The sequence below is a fragment of the Carcharodon carcharias genome, chromosome 2, assembly GCF_017639515.1.
Source record: "Carcharodon carcharias isolate sCarCar2 chromosome 2, sCarCar2.pri, whole genome shotgun sequence".
In the NCBI taxonomy this organism is placed as follows: domain Eukaryota; kingdom Metazoa; phylum Chordata; class Chondrichthyes; order Lamniformes; family Lamnidae; genus Carcharodon; species Carcharodon carcharias.
In genome coordinates, this window is record NC_054468.1 from 73,991,442 (window position 1) to 74,010,239 (window position 18,798).

An 18,798-nucleotide genomic window follows, 5' to 3' on the forward strand; every position below is an offset into this window, starting at 1 on the left:
CAAACCTCCCTATTGCTTGCCATTTTAACACTCCACCCTGCTCTCTTGCCCACATGTCTGTCCTTGGCCTGCTGCATTGTTCCAGTGAAGCCCAACGCAAACTGGAGGAACAGCACCTCATCTTCCGACTAGGCACTTTACAGCCTTCCGGACTGAATATTGAATTCAACAACTTGAGGTCTTGAGCTCCCTCCTCCACCCCCACCCCCACCCCCCTTCTGTTTCTTCCCCCTTCCTTTTGTTTTTTCTTCCAATAATTTATATAGATTTTTCTTTTCCCACCTATTTCCATTACTTTTAAATCTTTTATGCCCCCTCCCCAGTAGTGCTATACCTTGAGTGCCCTACCATCCATTCTTAATTAGCACATTCGTTTAGATAATATCACCAAATTCAACACCTGTGTTCTTTTGTCTGTGACATTTTTTGATGATCTGCTCCTATCACTGCTTGCTTGTCCTTACAACAACACCCCCCCCCCCCACTTCTCCTCCTCCACCCCCAAAACCAGCTTATATTTCACCCCTCTTGTTGTAAAGAAAAATCAGTTCTGTTGAAGGGTCATGAGGACTCGAAACGTCAACTCTTTTCTTCTCCGCCGATGCTGCCAGACCTGCTGAGTTTTTCCAGGTAATTCTGTTTTTGTGTTTATAAAAACGAATTACTTGGTCATTATCACACTGCTGTTTGTGGGAGTTTATTGCTGTGCACATACTGACTGTCATTACAACAGTGGTTACACTTCAAAAGTACACAGTTGCCTATAAAGGATTTTAAGATTTCCAGTGGCTTTGTAAAACAAAGGGCAAGATTTTTAAAAAATAATTCTCAAAAGGAATCCTGACAACAAATCCCGACATCTGAATTAAAAAAAAATACCAGCAACAGCAAAACGTCTCTTGGGGTTATCAAATTGCAGGAAATACAGAAAAAGAACTAGGCGCATCCAAGGAACATAGTCCAGTACCAGTGGCACAAAATGTAACAAAAATGATTGAGGATTCAGACACCCCACCCCGATTTTTAGCCTAAACCAATACATAGTTGATGTACAAAACATAGAAAATGTTGCCAACGCGCGGCGGATATACTGAAGACATTTATATTTGCTTTTGCCGCCAGGACAATTTAAAACCCCGCGCGCGCAATTTAAACAGAGGGGAAGTGACGTCTTTTGACCATTCCCATTCTTTAATCGACACCCAAAATTAAGCGTGTAAAAGTATTTTTACTTGTGTTGTATTTTGTATTAGACCTGCATTCCAGCGCTGTTATTTGTTTCTGATTTTCGGGGTTAATTTAATGATTTGCTGTGACGTCATGGATCCGGCCTGGCCAAGGCTATAAGAAGGGGAGCAGGCGGAACTCGCTCTTTCTCTGAGGGCGGCGCTGGCTGTGAGTGTGTTGGTTAGGTTTCGCTCCTCATCGATTGGCGTTACCGCGGTCTCCCATGATGGTAATTCAGTCGCAACTGGTTGTTTTTGAGGAAATTTTCAGCGAGTAAATCAAGCGGGGCCCATTTTTATACTTTTATATGGCCGTTTCTGAGCGACGGGGCGCCACGTGGTGTGGGTGGGGGAGGGGATGATGGTTATGGGTTGCTCCGGGTGTAGAGCGCCTGCGTATCCCCGTCGCCTTCCATGTGCCGGTACCCGCGCCTGCGCTCTGCAGTTCGAGTTCTTGCGACCGTCGTTCTTTTCTTTCTCTGCCCATGGTGGTCGCTAATTCCTGAGCACCACTTAGGCCCCTGGTCGGCAGAACTTCATGTCGGATTCCTTATGGAGTCTATTCCGGCTACACGTGTTAACACTGGTAAGATGGCGGCAGAAGGGTGTCTTGTTGAGGTTCAGTATCTGAGCGGCCCTTTACCCCCCACAGCCCGTAATAATCTGGGAGCCCAGTACTCACCCACTGGGCAAACTGCACGACATTTCAGACCATGTCTGGGCAAAGTGAGGTTGTGTTGGCTTTAGAGCGTATAAAGTCAGCGGCCCAGTGATTTAATATGTTAGTAAAAACATACTGAATCCTGAAATTAAGCTTAGTGGTGACATAGCATCTGAACGTGCAGTTTCTAGGGCTTTTGCTCTCTTTTAGAAATGATAAATGGTGTTTCCTGTATTTACAATAATCTGGAAATAATTCTCAAATCGACAAACATTATGGTGTGAATGTTGAGATTAAACTTGAAGTAGCTGGAATTACCCTGAGATTGGTAAATGTTGAATAATGGTTTTCTGATCACAACCTTTTTCATGTAAATACTGAAGTTTGGCAATACCTTTTCTAATGCAGGCATCAGTTTTCACATCTGAGAAGTGAGAATGAGATTGATTCTGCACTGTTTGCTTTAACAGGTCAGTTGGTTCCATATAAACTTGGTAAAGCATCATAGTGTCTTTAATGTGAGGTTATCATTTACAGTTGACTGAAATTAGTCATTCTGGAGCTTGAATGTGTTTGATGTACGGCCCATATCCTTCCTAACATCCAGCTTATTTTCATACATGTGCTTAGCAATGGGCAGTTGGCTCTTGCAATGAAAAGGAACTTTTCCTTTCTCCCTTTAAATTAAAGAATCAAGCCTTGTCCAGATAGTTTAGCGTACAATCTAGACTGTTTCAGTATGAATTTTCGCAATGAAACCTTGCCCTCCCTTTCTCATGACTGGAAGAGGCCATGTCACGACTGGAAGAAAATTGTGGGAGTTCTCTAGGTGTTCTGGCAAATATTTGTCCCTCAACCAGCATTAACATGCAAAAGCATAATCTAGCAACTTGTATTTTCCCTGTTTGAATGATGAAATTGAATAGGAAGTGCCGTCAGATTCGAGAACTGATGATCCTGTTCTAATTCTGATTTAATGAAACTGAGTTTCTTTAAAAATGCATGAGTTGGCTAGGGAAATTATTGAATAGTGCTTTGTTCTTTTTCAGCAATTGATATCCCTAATGGAATGTGCTAATTGGTGAGTTTAATCAAATACTATCAACCTCGACTAACATTGAGGAGACTAAGCATCTTCTAGCAAACTGGCCATGATTATTTCTTGTTTCCACCCAATTGGCACTACCAATTGTAACTCCACAGAGGTGTGTCTTTAAAGTGCACTCTAGAACTTGAGCAATACTTCAGGTCAACACAGGTTAGCATATTGTCAATGGTCTCTTTTGATTGAGGTGCTATTTACCTATTTAGATACAAAGATCCTGTTGTAAGATTTGAAATTGTCCATATCGCTTCCAGTGTCACAACCAACTTTGGATCCTTGTGTTATTGACTTAGCAAATTGATTTTTCTGCACAATTCTTGTTACAGTTGCATGGCATGTACCTAACTCTGCTGTGAAGCTTGGGAATAGTTGCTCATGTAACCTGCAATAAAATTGGGGAATTAGAATCCCTCAGGCTTTTAATTAATTTTGTCAGTTATAAATAGCATGCCCTTTATATCCAAAGCTATATGTGTTTGCCGTGATTTGAGGCAAATAATGAAATGTACTGCAAATTTTAGAATGATGCGGATGGAGAAACCAAGCTCAAAATAGCTGGAAATAGTGTCAGATTGGAAAGTATTGAGCAGTAGTTTTCTGATCATAAAAGCTAAATACTGTGGATGGTGGAAATCTAAAACAAAAACAGAAAATGCTGGGAAAACTCAGCATGTCTAGCAGCATAGCATCTGTGGAGAGCGAAACACAGTTAACGTTTCAAGTCCGTATGACTTGAAGGGTCACAGACTCTTAAACATTAACTCTGTTTCTCTCTCCGGTTTTCTGATCATGCTTGGTGACCTTTTTGATGTAAATAACTGAAACCGAATGGTGTATTTTCTAATTGTTTTCTTTCAGTGTAGGTGTCGATTTTCATACCTGAGGAATGGGAGCTGGATAGATTCTGTGCAGAATTTGCTCTGACGGGTCAGTTTGAGTCTTTGTTCATAAAATACAGGATATGGTCATAAGCTTTTGTTTTGAGTGTTGCTATTAAGGTGCTAAAATCTGAAATTTGAGTTATTTGCTGATTCCTAATTTATAACCTTGCCTGACATTAAGTCTAGTTTTTTTTATTATTGCGATGCAACTGGCTCTTTGTATGAGGAGCTTCCACCAAGTTTTGGCATTGAGATGCGTATCTAAAGCTAAGTGATTAAAAGTAATTTACAATTAGTGAGTGAGATTGAACTATAGAATGACATGCATGATGAAACCAAACTCAAAACAGCTGGAATTACCGTCAGATTGGAAAGTGGTGAGCAATGGTTTTCTGATCATGTCATATAATCTTTTCATTGTAAATACACAATGCTGTGGTGTTTTTGTTCTAACTTTTGTTTTCTCTTTGAAAGCAGCAGAGCTTTTCACATTTGCCTGTGGTCTCCACAAAGGAAAACACATGAGCCCATTGTAACTGAAGATGGCTAAGGAGCTCTAGAGTTGAACCAAGTTCCAAAAATGGTGTAACTGGCTCTTCACGTCACTGCTGAAGGTAGAACTTTGTATGCCAAATGTCTATTTTTCACATTAATTGCAGCCACTTAAGTACTTAGCACTTACGGGTGATGAATTCTGGACTCCTGCATGTCCCTTATTTTAATCGCTCCATTATTAGCAGCTGTGCCATCTAGGACTGACACCGCTAAGAGTATCTCAAAGTACTGGAGCATTTTTCTGTTAAATGTGCTATATAACTTCAAACTCTGAAGCAAATCTGTTATTTATAGCAATGTTGCAGATATTAGCTGTGGGTGATGAAACTACTCAATTGCTGGAATTACCGTCAGATTGAACAGTGTTGAGCAATGGTTCTCTGATCACAGCATTAGATTCTTTTGTGTTGTCTACACTAAAAATGTGAGATTTTAAGCACATTTCTCTGGTGTCTTTAGATGGAGATGGTTGTCACACTGGATGCTTGGCTGTATCCTTGAACGATTCATTGACAGGTGAGCAAAATATAGACCAGTATGTTGATCTGTAAATTTAGCTAATAACTGCATTGTGTCTAAACTCTGCAGCTTGTCATAGCTAAATTGGTACTCAAAAAAATTTCACTAGATCCATTTCTGAATGATGATAAATACAAATAGGAAGTGCCGTCAGATGCGAGAAGTGATGATGCTCTATTTCAATTCTGACTCAGATGGAAATAAGTGCTACCTTTTTTAAAATGGTTATTATGCCTTCTGAATACAACTTCACTCTCTTTCAGCAATTACCATTGACGAAGTCTTGGAATATTGCTCATTGAATTGGTGAGTATAGTGAATATATTGGGGTGTATGACATTAGCAATCAATATCCATGGCTGAGGGACTGAATGGTCAACTGTTTCTTCCTGACATCTTTAAGCATTTTCAGATTTTGCTACACTAAAATGTAGTAAATGCACGCTCCTGGTTCATCTCAATTTCAGGATTCTCTATAAATCATGTACTAATGTCCTTTAGGGGAGGAAATTTGTCACCTTTACCTTGTCTAACCTACATGTGACTCAAGACCCACAGCAATGTGCTTGATTCTTAAGTGTCCTCTGAAATGGCTCAGCAAGCCATTTAAAAAAAAAAAATGAAATCAGGCAGACTGTCAATGTCTTACTAGTTGCATTAAGGCTTAATGGCAGTAACATTGTTAAACAGGTGATGGGTATTCCTATAAATGGTTCACCTATAAGCGGGGATAGCTGGGGCACTGGTGTCGGAGTCAGTAGACTCCAAAGAAAACCGTTGTCTTAGTTTTAACCATCAACTGGTGTGGATCCAGTTAACGTGGACCACCTGGCATAAACTTAAGCACCGGAAACAAGAGCAATGCCAGCACTGTCAACCCTGCAAAGTCCTTCGTAACATCTGCAGCTTATGCCAAAACTGGGAGAACTGTTCCACGGGCTAGTCAAGCAGCGGCCTGACAGTCATATTCCCGGAATCATACTGTGCAATGTCCCAGACCCCTCCATCCCTGGGTACATCCTGCCCCACCACAGGACAGACCCACGGAACAGCTGTATTCGAGGTGAGTGTGACTGCCTTTGTTGTCAAGGCAGCATTTGACTGAGTGTGGGGTCAAGGAGCCCTAGCAAAACTGAAGGCAATGGGAATCGGTGAGGGGAGGAATGCCACTGATTGGAGCCACACCTAGCACAAAGAAAAATGTTTGGTTCATGGGTACCAATCATCTTAGTTCTGGAACATCACTGCAGGAGTTCCTCAGAATAGCATCCTCGGCCCAACATTATGCAATGTTCAGCAATGGAGCCAAAAATGCAGAATAATGTTAAAAGGGAGAATTAAAGGTGCACTATCTGATCTGATGGTACACAGAATTCACAAGGTAAATGAATAATCTTGTAAAAGAACCTTGGGGAAGAGTGACCATACTGTAATAGTTTTCAAATTTAATGGATAATTCTATGTAGTTACATCTGGAACTAGGGTCTTACTGAAGGTGTGAGGGGTTGCGAAAAAACAGTATGATGGTAGGCAGTGGCTAGTATTAAATTAAACACTATTTCCAAGTATATATTCCTTTTAAAGCATGAAAACTCAATAGGAAAAGTGGGTTAGCAAAGGAGGTTAAAGATGGATTCGATCAAAGGAGAAAAATTACTATGGCTGAGGATTGGGAGCATTTTAGAATTCAGCAAAGGATGGGAGAATAGAATATTAATGCAAACTAGCAACAAATATATAACTGGAATCTTCTATAGGTATCTAAAAAGGAAAAAAATCAACAAAGACAGATGTGGGTCCATAACAGGGAGAAACGGGAGAATTAGTAAATGGGACTGAAAGTTGATAAATCCATGGTATCTGACGACCTACTTCCCAGAGTGTTGGTGGCGTGGCTACAGACTGTGCATTGCTGTGAAGTTTTTTCAGGATATTATTAGCAGAGTAGATAAGGGGCAGCCAGTGGTTTTGGTGTATTTGAATTTTCAAAAGGCTTTCGATGAGGTCCCATGCAGGAGGTTAGTGAACAAATTTAGAGCACATGGATGTATTGTATACAGTTTTTGTCCCCTTACCCAAGGAAGAATATACTTGCCATAGAAGGAAGTGCCAACAGAGGTTCACCAGACTAATTCCAGGGATGGTGGAACTGTTGTGAGGAGATGGGGCTTGTATTTTCTAGAGCTTAGATGAATCAGGTGATCTAATTGAAACATACAAAATTCTTAAGGGGCTAGACAGGATAAATTCAGACCGGATATTTCTTCTGGCTATGGAGGAGGGGTGGTCCAGAACCAGGGGGCACAGTCTTTGAATCGCAGCAAGCCATTTAGGACTGATGAGGAATTCTGTACACCAGAGGGCTGTGGAAGCTTAGCCATTGAGTATCTTCAAGACAGCGATAGATTTCTAGATACTAATGAAATCAAGGAGTATGGGGATAGTGTGGGGGAAAAATGGCATTGAGGTAAGTGGCCATGATCTATAATGGTGGAGCAGGCAAGAGAGGCTGAATGGCCTGCTCCAGTGTTGCTATTTCACTTACCTGGATGAATATAGCTCCAACAACATTGAAGAAGCTTAACATCATTCAGGCCAAAGCAGTCTGCTTGATTGGCACCCCATCCACCACAAATGCAGAGTATCAGCAATGTGTACTATCTGCAAGGTACACTGCAGCAACTCAACCAAAGCTCCTTTAACAGCACCTTTCAAACCCCATGACCTCTACTACCCAGGACAAGAAGCAGATGCATGGTGGCACTGCCACCTGCAAGTTACCTTCCAAACCAGACACCATCCTTGGAACTATATCGCTGTTCTTTCATTGTTGCTGGATCAAAAGTCCTAACAGCAATCTGGGTGTTTCTACACCACATGGAGTGCAGAAGTTCAAGAAGGTGGCTCATCTGCAGAACTGTTGCAGATGGGCAAAATGCTGGCCTAGCCAGTGACTCCCACATCCTGTGAATGAATAAAAGGATCACAATCAGTTGGTTAACCTGTTCAAATCAGGCTTCCAATGTAATAGGGTTTATAAGTAGTGGTCTGTTTTGTTGGGAGAAGCCAAAAGAACCAGTACTATTATTGGAAAGCTTTGATGGGGCTATTTAATTATGGGCTTGCAGGCAATGAAAGATATGGTTTCCTCAGCTGTTATTAACCTTTGTTTTCCTCTCTTTACAGTGCAAGTGAACAGCTATTGAAAATACAGTCATTGCTGACAGACAGCTATTGGCTTTTTCTTGTGACTTGTGGAGTTTCTGACAAACAACTTAAATCTACTGTTCTCATCCAATGAGGTTTCTGCGATAGTGTTGATTATTTGCCTGCCTTGTTCATAAGCAGCAGTGTTCTAAGCATTGGGCTAGAATTGTAATGTTTGTGCCCATTTGACATGTATTTGAATCTTTTGTCCTATTACCTGTTGTAAATTTTCTACATTGTAATTCTATATCTGTATCATGATGGAGTAACACTTTACTGAAGACTTGTGAACAAATGAATAAAGGAGCATTTTGTGAATTTTTTTGATACATCAAGAGCCCTGCAGACATTTGCAATAAAATTAGTATCTTTATTACAACAATTCTTCAAAATTACCATGCCATTCAGTAGTCCCATGCCATCTGTCTCACTTACCTATTCCTTTCATTACTCATTAGTGCCATTCCCCATTCTACACTATCACTCCTTCCCATGCAGAGAGAGAGTGCATGGGTACTTTTTTAAAAAGACCAGATCTATAATAAATACTACTTTGAAAAATACTTATTTACTTGCTTACAGAAAAGAAGATGGCAGTACAAAAAGCAGATGAGAGGAAGAAATGTCATAACTTTAGTGATGAAGATCTCGACATACTTCTCAATGAGGTGGAGGCGAAGCGTCACAGGCTTCTTGGTTACGATAAGCGCAGGGCACCTAGAAAAGTTAGCATCTTGGCATGGAAGGAGGTTGCAGAGACTGTGACTGCTAACAGCACCATTCCAAGGACTGCAGAGCAATGTCGAAAGAAATTGAATGATTTAACACGATCTGCCAGGGTTTGTAGTGCTAATGGAGGTTTCTTCATTTGGGCATTAAAGGGTTATGAAGTGGAATTGGTTTTGTGGGTGGGTTCAGGATGGTAGGAAGTCAAGTGGTTGTAAGATAATAGTTGCTTTTTGGGGCAGTACTTGTAAAGATCCTCTTATTTGCAACCACAGAGTGGAGAGGTGATATTGCTTAGTGAAAGCTAACTGCAACAAGTCAAATCCAAGCCAGCAAAGTAATATTTGTTTTGCATGTCTGTTTAAACAGATTAAGATGGCTCATAATGCCCAGGAGCGTTTATTGACCAGGGATGGTGGTGTGGCATTTCTGAAGGATCTTAATGAATATGAAGAGAGGGCCAGGCAGCTTGTGGGAGTCAGTAATAGTTCAGTGTCTGGTAATCAAGCAGACATTGGAATGGGGAGAGGTGAGTGTTGCCAGCTAAATGTTTAAACCATGTACATGCATTTAGGCTTCTGTTAAATGACATGAACATGCATGAATGTTTTCTTCTGACAGGAGCGCAGCCGTCTTTGGATACACCCTCTGGAGATGGCAGTGAGTCAGTAGCAGCAACCAGTATTGTTGAAAGGAGACCTGCAGATGACATTGAGCCACGGGTCAAAGAGGAGGAAAGCGTGACTGTAATTGAGCTAAAAGAGGAAGTGGAATGGCATCCAGACGAACAGGAAGCTGTGCACCCTGGCTGGGAGGGCAAGCGAAGTGGCACTGTTACTCCTGTTTCCACGTTGCACCTACAGGATGCTGATGTGGGGGGTATGCAATCTTGGGACAATATTCAGATCGCCACCTCGCCATCTCCTGGCCCCTCTTGCTCTGAGCGAGGCACAGATAGATGTCACCCAGCCATCCATGAACCTGATGCCACAGGGTTAGTGGGAGGATGTGTAATAGACAGGTCCGAAATGTCGAGTGGTGAGGGACCTCCAACAGTTCAAGCACTTGATCCGTCATCCTCGGTGACACGTGGACCACTTCAGCCCCATGTTGAGACTTCAGTAGAAGAGGTGGAAGAGGTCTTTGTTGCAGGCTTGAGGGACATACTGGTGGCTCAGCATGACAGGCAGCTAGACTCTTTGGATTTGATCAGACAGGAAATGACAGGTCTTTGTCATGAGGTGAGGGAGTTGAAGACAGCTCTTTGTCAGGAGGTGAGAGATTTGAAGACAAGTCTTTGTCATGAGGTCAGGGAGTTGAAGACTAGTCTTTGTCAGCAACTGGCCCTTTCTATTCAAAAACTTACAGATGCTTTGACTGCTACAAAGCAAATCCAGCACTATCAGGATGCTGCAAGTGACCTTAACCAGATACCAATACAAACACCGACACATGCTGCTGGTATGGCAGTAACACAAATGAGCCCAATAGAACCATTCTTGATGGGTCCACGTACAGAAACAGTTCATGAACTAGCAGCTACATCTGTGATGGATGCTGCTTCTGGGCAGCAGCACCCCAACGACGAGTTATCTGTTGCCGGACATGGCATTGGCACAAGAGGGGTCCGATCACGGGTACGGGGAAGACGCAGGAGGCATTAGGGTTCCAGCTCTGATTAAGTGGACTTTTTCTAATTCCCGCTTAGTGGTCCTCAGCCATAGAACACAGTGCAAATTTTGTTTTGAGGAAATGTTTATTTATTGAATTATATTTATAATTTACTGTACATGTTCTATTTGAGTCTATTTTTACCCATTAATCTGTAGTCATTCTAAACTGTACAAAATTGTATTAACAGGAAGCATTTTAATAACTAATCTACACAAGTCTTGCACTAAGCAGCTGAAGTTGACATTGTTCAGCCATAACTACCTCAAATATCCAGCAATGAACCTTCGCTGCTAAAATAAAATGTCACTTGTTTTACTTTACATCTACACCAGTCCTTTTGTCTGATTTCCTGGGGTGGTGCAGAGAGAGGGGGATTTTGCCACTCAATGTCTAGATGCAGTAGTTGCCAGCTGCCCTGGCGGCTGTTGTCAGGGCCTTCTCAGGCACAGCTCCAAACCTGTTTGGATGCTGTCATCGATTTCTGGCACAATCCCATCTACAGGGTGGAGGCTCAGCCCTGCAGGGGAAAGTTTTGCAATGTGAGAGTAGTGATACTATTATATTTGCGTGAATCTTAGAATATTTTCAGGCCACCATAATGCTCGACGCTTAACAGGATTGTATTGTAAATTGCCCCCTGGTCTTTTCAGGCAAGTCACCTCAATCTTGCTAGTCTTCTAAATTGAAACATCAAAGTCATAAATTGATAAGTTTCATGCATTTAAGATATTTTAAAAGTCATTTCAATTTCAATCTTGTTTTAAAAAAGGTAAATAAAATTTAAGAGGATTGGCAGATCTGCTACTGAGCAGGGTCAGTGTCTGTTAATACCAGCTTTCAAAAAGACCTGTGAAATCAGGTGTTACTTGTAGGCAATCTGTATCCCTGCTGCTTTAAAGAGCAGGTTGGTGGGAATATCAGCTGAGGTTCCTCCAGAGCGCATTGGTGCACACAGCAATTTCTGGTTTTCAGTGCAAGCATATGCTAGAAGTTGCAATGGTGATCTGATCAGTGGCAAATGTCTCAGTAAAATCCTGCCCTGCATGCCAACTTAATTCTGCAATCAGATGATGTCTCCTAGCCTGTTAGCCACAGCGGTTTTCTCATCATGTGCCATTCTTACCCTTTTCCTCCTGCTCAGCTGGTGCTGGCAAAAGAGGAAAGCAAACAAGCTTTTACTGTCACTTGACACTGTCCACACTTGTCAGACAATTACCTACACCGGGCAAATAGTGTGATGACCATTGCCATTTCTGCTGAGCTCAATTATAAAGGCTTATAACACATTAAGCATGCCAGCAGTTTAGGGAACTTCAATAAAACCTTTGCACCTAAATTTTAACATAACTAATTCTTGTTACTTTATTTGCTGTTTCAAAAGCTTTGCTGATTTCAGGCATATTGGAAGTATTAAATGTCTGTTTGCATTGTATAACTTTGCATTTTTACCATCCATTGCTTATATTTGCCAAATTGCATTAACACCGACAATCCCATAATAATTGATGTCTATGTAGAAACCTTAGCATATCACAAAATGATTGGACTAGAATTTATAATTGTAAGAGTAGTGATACTCTGGGTGAATCGAAGGATATTTTCAGGCTTAGGGAGCAGAAGTACAGTAAAACGTGAATATGACAATTTAGCAAAAAAAAAAATTACCTTGTTTCTTATTCTCTTTTAATCCAATCTTTATCTCTCTTTCTGCACCCAGATTGACATTGAATTATCTACCTTCAATTTACAGTCTATCTCAGTCTTCCCTGAGTTTATTTTCCAATCCCTAAATAACTTTTTAGTTGTCCTGTCACTCAGGTTCCAGATGCACTGTTTTCCTCACTGCACTGTTAATCAACTGACATTTTTGTGAGCAAAATGTTGCTGAAGCATGCAAAGGATTATTTCTAACTAATGACAGGCACGGCTTCAAAAGAATTGCGGCCCAATATATTTTGAGGTGTTGTCATTGTTTTGTAGACAATCATACTCCTTTTTCAAGTACCATATTATCTTTTACAGTCACCCGAATAGATGGTGTCTTGACTACTTCAGCACAGCAATGTTTCCTGTGCTCAAGTGTCAAGAGTGGATTATGTATTCAAGTCTTGCAGCTTGTACGCACAACATTTTTCCTTAGATCTGTGAGTTAGTAACTGAGCCAAGTGAATTGGAGTGATAGTGAGGATGTGTACTGAAAAATGCTGGCATTACCGAATGCTGAGGGGCTTATGTGCATTTAGAGGAGGAAATGCGATTAAAGGAACTCATTTTTATCCTCAGGAGATACACGGAGGTTTCACGATATTGTTCACTGACAATGGATAAAAGAATAGGGAGAGAAACAGAATGTTCAAAAGAATCCTTAGCTGGCATATGTCCACCCACTTCACTGTCTCCAACATTCTCAATGGCGGGTGTGCATGATTTCCATCTAACAAAAGGTAGATTGTCTGTTCCCCACCTGTTGTCAGTTTCTACTGACTTACAGAATGCCTTTTCATTTAAAAAACAACCCAAGCATTTGTATCTGCAGGTAGCCACTAATGGTGGGGGAGTGATAATGAAATCGTGAGACATTTCCTGACCAAATTATATTTTTATTATTTCTTCCATTTGCCATTTTGATCACATGCAGGTGCCAGTATTTTCTCCTTGCTTTGGATATGCATGGAATCTTACTAAAATGACTGAGCTTACTGCTCTCAGTTTAATTTGTGTTGCCTCTATTATTCGTGATGCCAGCTGTTCTGGATGTAAAGCATTCGATCGACATGTTCAGAGGAATATGATTGCACCTGCCACATTGTTCTCTTCTGTTTGGAGCTTCATTTTGTATTTCCATTTCTCCAACTCATTACTTTGTTCAAAAATAGCCTAATAGAATAATCTTTTACATTTTCTATCCTTAATATGAAAGCAGACTGAATGTTTTTCATTTTGTTAATCCTCAGCTTTATATGTTTTTAAACCAATTTTTTTCTTTGCAACTTACTTTTCTGTGATGCTGTTATGCATAGCTTTGAATTTATGAAATGTAATATAGAGCCTGAAGGTGATTTTATTTTTTTAATTTTGCCATTACCACTAACTTACCTGTTAGTGAATTTTCATCAAGAGACACAGCTGGATTTCTTGGGTGGGAATGATGGCATTTACTGCTTTTAGTTTGAAAGGGGAGGGTTGAAATATGTGTGGTTTTCTAGCCCCAAAGTACAGTTGCACTTCTCCACATGAGTTTTAATTCTATGGGGAAAATAGAGCCTAATGTTGTGTAAGGTCACACTTTAGCAGCCATTTTGGTTGTGACCCATTGAAATATTTTCATAATGAACCTTTAATGTGATTTTGCAAATAATTCTAAGTATGAGCATGGACCTTGGGTGTGTTGATCAATTATAAAATGGAAGTGTTTTATTTGTTAGTGTGACATGGAACCATGCATATTAAATCACACAAACCATATAAATCAGATGACTGATAACTGAACAAGATCTTTACAATTGGTGCAAAGTCCTGGGATATTATGACATCGTGGCTATCTTAACAAGGGGAGAAGCCATGAAAGATTGCAAAAAATAAAACAGGAAGTAAGGAAATTAATCTAAAACAAGCCTCTAAAATCAAATGTTCATGTTTACCAATGCTTTGTTCTGGGCTATTTTGAAGCATGTGTAAGTGTGGAAGATTTGAGGTAGGCATGTGATCCACTTTCCAAGACTGAAATGATGCATAAAGCTACATACACAAAAGCTACAAAGAAATCTGGTGCAGTTACTAGTATGCAACTATTGGCATTAAGCCTTCAATAACAGCTTCTGATACAAAAGGGTGGATAATCAAAACTGGTTATTTTCATATCACAATTTTGATATGTGGATCAGCAAATGGAACAATTGCATATTGCATTTTGGGTATCTAAATTTCTTTAAAGGTCAAACTTCCCAGCTGGCATTTACACATTATGTAGTCATGGAGATGGCTATTTTTGTAGATATTGGCAGCATCACCACCTAAAATGGAACAGGGCTCAAAATGCAGATTGCATGGGAAGATGCCACAGATTTAAATCCTCAAAAACTAAAAAATCATTCCTATAATGCTCAAATTTAAATTGTTTTGACCTTTGCATTAATTTATTTCTTCCTTCTGCTGCATATGGTGCAAGTTCGAACTTCATTAACTTTGAGTTGCTATTGAATTTCAGTAACTGAATGGGTTAATACGTTAACAGTACAAAGCAAACAAATCATTCTGGACTTTAGTATTTTGAGGAGTGACACAGGTGTGCAGAGCAATTGCTGAACCCAGGAAATACTCAAATAGCAAAGGTCTTCCTGTAAATACTTATTACAGTCACTACTCAAGTTTAACTAAAATGGCTGTTTGTGTGAATATATTGTGTGTGGAAAATGTGACTTATTGAGAGTAACCAGAATTTAAAAGAGATGTAAGTAAATTTTTATATAGTTTAATATTGTAAAAGATCAAAGTGCATACTCAGACGTTTGCGGTCAATTTCTAGGAGTAACCTGCTTTCCACAATGTTTCACACTGATGAAATTTTAACTTTTTACTGAATTTATACTTGAACTGTTTTGCAGCAGGTTTGCAAACTACTATGCGGCAACCATAGAGTATGGGATGGGACTGTAACCATGTTTTAGATATTTTATTTGCTTTAGAAGAACTCAAAACTAAAAGTGAGTAAAGGAAATGACTGCTAAATGGAGCTTGTTTGTATGTATGTATGATAGAGATTATAAATTATAAAAACAAAAATACCTGGAAAAACTCAGCAGGTCTGGCAGCATCTGCGCAGAGGAACACAGTTAACGTCGAGTCCGAGTGACCCTTCAACAGAACTAAGTAAAAATAGAAGAGAGGTGAAATATAAGCTGGTTTGGGGGGGGGGGGTGACAAGTAGAGCTGGATAAAGGGCCAGCGATAGGTGGAGATAACCAAAAGATGTCACAGACAAAAGGACAAAGAGGTGTTGAAGATGGTGAAATTATCTAAGGAATGTGTTAATTAAGGGTAGAAAGCAGGACAAGCAAGTTACAGATAGCCTTAGTGGGGGTGGGGTGGAGGGAAGGAATCGAAAAAAGGCTAAAAGGTAGAGATAAAACAATGGATGGAAATGCATTTAAAAATAATGGAAATAGGTGGGAAAAGAAAAATATATAAATTGTTGGAAAAGAAAGGGGGTGGGGATGGAGGAGAGAGTTCATGATCTAAAATTGTTGAACTCAATATTCAGACCGGAAGACTGGTACTCTAGGATATTCCAGAGCTTCATTGTCATTGTCAGTCCCTCAAAGCGAAGATATCGTCCGCCAGGCATCATGATTTGTGTGTCTTCAGGTGACTTAGCAGGCCAAACCTGGAGCTACAGTTTTTTGGGAGACAGATCAAGAGTTACCATGATGAAGGTGGAGGGGTGTTTCTTGAGTCAGGGTTCTGCTCTCTCCTTGCGTTTATGTCGCTTTGCTGCAGCAGAATATATGTGGTCAGTTCCCAGAATTCTCACTGAAGCCAATTCCTCCAGAATTGCAGCCATGATCATGGGAAACCAGCCCCGCTGGTCTGGACACTGCACCTGCCTGGCAAATAGTCAGCTTCTAAGCAGGTCCTCTTCACAACTTAAAAATGGCACCTGATCTCAAGGAGGATCACTTTTTTGAGAACACTCTGAAGACCCCATTGAGAAGGGGAAAAAATTGACATTGGCAGATGGTAGGAACTTGCCACAAATTGTAAGATGTGATGGTACCTCTTCCAACAAGCTGCAACACAGTCCAGAGCTTAGGGCATAGGCAGCTCAAGGCGTAGCCAACAATACTAGGATACTCAAGGCCAGAATTAGGGGAGCATAAATATCTAAGAGGGTCTAAGAGGAGTTTATAGAGAGGCATGAGAAGGATGAGTATTTTAAAATCAAGATGTTACTTGACTGTGCACTAATATAGGGCAGTGAGCACAGAATGCTAGGTGAACAGAACCTGGTACAAGTTAAGACATATGCAGCAAATGTTTAAATGACCTCAAGTTTACCGAGGGTAGAATGTGGGAGACTAGATGGAACTGTGTTGGGATAGTCAAGTCTAGAGGTAATAAAGGCATGAATAAACATTTCAGCAGCAGCTGAGCTGAGCCAGGTGAAGTCAGATGATGTTCTGGAGGTGGACAAGGGGCAGTCTTAGTCATGGCATGAATATGAAGTCAGAAGATCATCTCCGGATCAAACGTGACATCAAAATTGCGAGCATATTGGCTCATTCTCAGACTGTTGCCACAGAGAGATGGAGTCAGTAGCTCAGGAATGGAATTGGGAGAGGAGGAACAATGGTTTCAGTCTTCCTAGTATTTAATTGGGGGAAATTTATGCTCATCCAGTGCCTGATGAGGGCAGCAAAGGCATGATAGCTAAATTTTCAGATGCCACAAAGATAGGAAAGTGTGTTGTGAAGAGGGCATAGGAGGTTGCAGACAGATATAGATAGGTTGAGTAAGTGAGCAAAAATCTGGCAGATTGAGTACAATGTGGGGAAATGTGAAGTTGTTCACTTTGGCAGAAAGAATAAAAAAGCAGAGTAGAATTCCAAGGTGCAGAGAGATCTGGGTGTTTTTGTGCAAGAGTCACAAAAAGTTAGTATGCAGGTACAACAGGTAATTAAAAAGGCTAATGGAATGCTATCCTTCATTAAGAGAGGAATTGAACTTAAAAGTAAGGATGTTATGCTTCAGTTATACAGGGCATTGGTGAGGCCGCACCTTGAATACTGTGTGTAGCTTTGGTCTCCTTACTTAACGGAGGGTGTTAATGCATTAGAGGTGGTTCAGAGGAAGTTTACTAGATTGATACCTGGACTATGTGGGTTGTCTTATGAGGAAAGGTTAGACAGACTGGGCTTATTTCCACTGGAGTTTAGAAGAGTGAGGGGTGACTTGACTGAAGAAAGTAAGATCCTGGAAGGTCTTGACAAGGTGAACGTAGAAATGATGTTCCCTCTTGTGGATGAGTCCATAACCAGGGGGCACAGTTTTAAAATTAGGAGTTGCCCTTTTAGAACAGAGGTGAGGAGAAACTTTTTCTCTCAGGGGGTTGTGCGACTTTGGAACTCTGTGCCTCTGAAGGCGTCATTGAATATCTTTAAGACGGACGTAGATAGACTTTAGTTAGGCAAGGGAATCAAAGGTTATCGGGGTTACAAGAGAATGTGGAATTAGTAATACAAACAGATCAGCCATGATCTTATTAAATGGCGGAGCAGTCTCAATGAGCTGACTGGTCTATTTTTTGCTCTTATTTTGTATGTTCATAAGCAGTCTGATAGTTTAGCAACAGTGGAGGAGCTGGGAGTTGATACTCTGCACGTGAAAACTGATGCTGTGCTTTTGGATGATGTTACTGAGGGTAGCTTGTAGATGAGAAATAGGAGGGATACAACGATTGACTCTTGGGGGACTCCATAGGTAACGATGCAGGAGCACTAAGAGAAGTCATTACAAGTGATTCTCTGGCTACAGTTAGACACGATAAATGGAACAAGGTGAAAACAAGCACTTTGAAGAGGAAAGTGAGATTAAAAGGACCAGTGGGGTCAATGGTTAGCTTTTTGAGAGGAGTGATGACTGCAGGTTTAAATGAGAAAGGGACAACATCTGAAGAGAGAGAGAACAATTAAGATCCGCTAACATGGGACTGGAGGAGAGGTTGGGTGATCAACAGTTTAGTGGAAATAGGATTAAGGGAGCAGGAAGTGGGTCTCTCGAGCGATGAGGTCAGAGAGGGCATGAGGGGAGACAGGAATGAAACTCGAGAAAGATGTAAGCCAGGCCTACGGCAGGGGTAACTTTAGAGGAAGGGAAGGACATAGCAGAGGCAGCTGATTGGATGGTCTCGATCATAGTGACAGAGAAGTCCATGAGCTCCTTGCACCTATTGTTGGAGGTAAGAGTGGAAGGGAGAGAGATTTAAGAAGATGGTTTGCAGTAGAGAAAAGTAGCCATGGGTTATCTTTGCATTCCAGATGATCTTGGAGTAATGAACAGTTTTAATAGATGGGAGCAAGTCTCAATAGTGTGCAAAGTGGCCCAACCAGTCATCCAATGGTTATGGATGACTAAACCAGTTGTCTGCCATTTCTTTCAAGCCTGCATTCCATGGACTTAAGAGAATAATGATGAGGGCAGTACTGATGGAACAAACTGGGTGAGAGAAAGTAATGGTTTTATTGAGGA

At 40.8% G+C, this 18,798-nt stretch overlaps 1 protein-coding gene and 6 non-coding genes across 31 annotated transcripts; all 7 read left to right on the plus strand.

The window, feature by feature from the left end:
• Nucleotides 1-1,342: 1,342 nt before the first annotated feature.
• LOC121272415 lies at nt 1,343-10,874 on the plus strand. 25 transcript variants are annotated; one of them, XM_041179100.1, is made up of 11 exons: nt 1,343-1,395; nt 2,296-2,357; nt 2,937-3,145; nt 3,851-3,919; nt 4,351-4,487; nt 4,888-4,944; nt 5,211-5,253; nt 8,134-8,249; nt 8,737-8,993; nt 9,250-9,409; nt 9,502-10,874. In XM_041179100.1, exons 9-11 carry the CDS (start codon nt 8,745-8,747, stop codon nt 10,542-10,544), a joined length of 1,452 nt encoding a protein of 483 aa, XP_041035034.1. In that variant the 5' UTR covers nt 1,343-1,395; nt 2,296-2,357; nt 2,937-3,145; nt 3,851-3,919; nt 4,351-4,487; nt 4,888-4,944; nt 5,211-5,253; nt 8,134-8,249; nt 8,737-8,744; the 3' UTR covers nt 10,545-10,874. The 25 variants fall into 25 exon arrangements, 24 of the variants coding, with proteins under 24 accessions (XP_041035034.1, XP_041035076.1, XP_041035080.1 ...); XM_041179142.1 differs by having other exon boundaries at nt 1,360-1,395; nt 2,937-2,968; XM_041179074.1 differs by having other exon boundaries at nt 1,372-1,456.
• LOC121275553 lies at nt 2,170-2,243 on the plus strand. Its single transcript, XR_005942510.1, has one exon. It is a non-coding gene; the product is annotated as a small nucleolar RNA SNORD65 (small nucleolar RNA).
• LOC121275529 lies at nt 2,793-2,861 on the plus strand. The gene has a single exon (XR_005942493.1). It is a non-coding gene; the product is annotated as a small nucleolar RNA SNORD49 (small nucleolar RNA).
• LOC121275554 lies at nt 3,513-3,595 on the plus strand. The gene has a single exon (XR_005942511.1). It is a non-coding gene; the product is annotated as a small nucleolar RNA SNORD65 (small nucleolar RNA).
• LOC121275551 lies at nt 4,198-4,271 on the plus strand. The gene has a single exon (XR_005942508.1). It is a non-coding gene; the product is annotated as a small nucleolar RNA SNORD65 (small nucleolar RNA).
• Nucleotides 4,745-4,814, plus strand: LOC121275552. The gene has a single exon (XR_005942509.1). It is a non-coding gene; the product is annotated as a small nucleolar RNA SNORD65 (small nucleolar RNA).
• LOC121275530 lies at nt 5,065-5,138 on the plus strand. The gene has a single exon (XR_005942494.1). It is a non-coding gene; the product is annotated as a small nucleolar RNA SNORD49 (small nucleolar RNA).
• Nucleotides 10,875-18,798: the final 7,924 nt, after the last annotated feature.

What these genes read in the sequence shown, in the direction of transcription:
- LOC121272415 (XM_041179100.1), top strand. Translation starts at nt 8,745, where the DNA reads ATGGCAGTACAAAAAGCAGATGAGAGGAAGAAATGTCATAACTTTAGT. An exon ending in ATTTAACACGATCTGCCAGG is followed by an intron (nt 8,994 to 9,249) that starts GTTTGTAGTGCT and finishes CTGTTTAAACAG; the next exon opens with ATTAAGATGGCTCATAATGC. An exon ending in AGACATTGGAATGGGGAGAG is followed by an intron (nt 9,410 to 9,501) that starts GTGAGTGTTGCC and finishes TTCTTCTGACAG; the next exon opens with GAGCGCAGCCGTCTTTGGAT.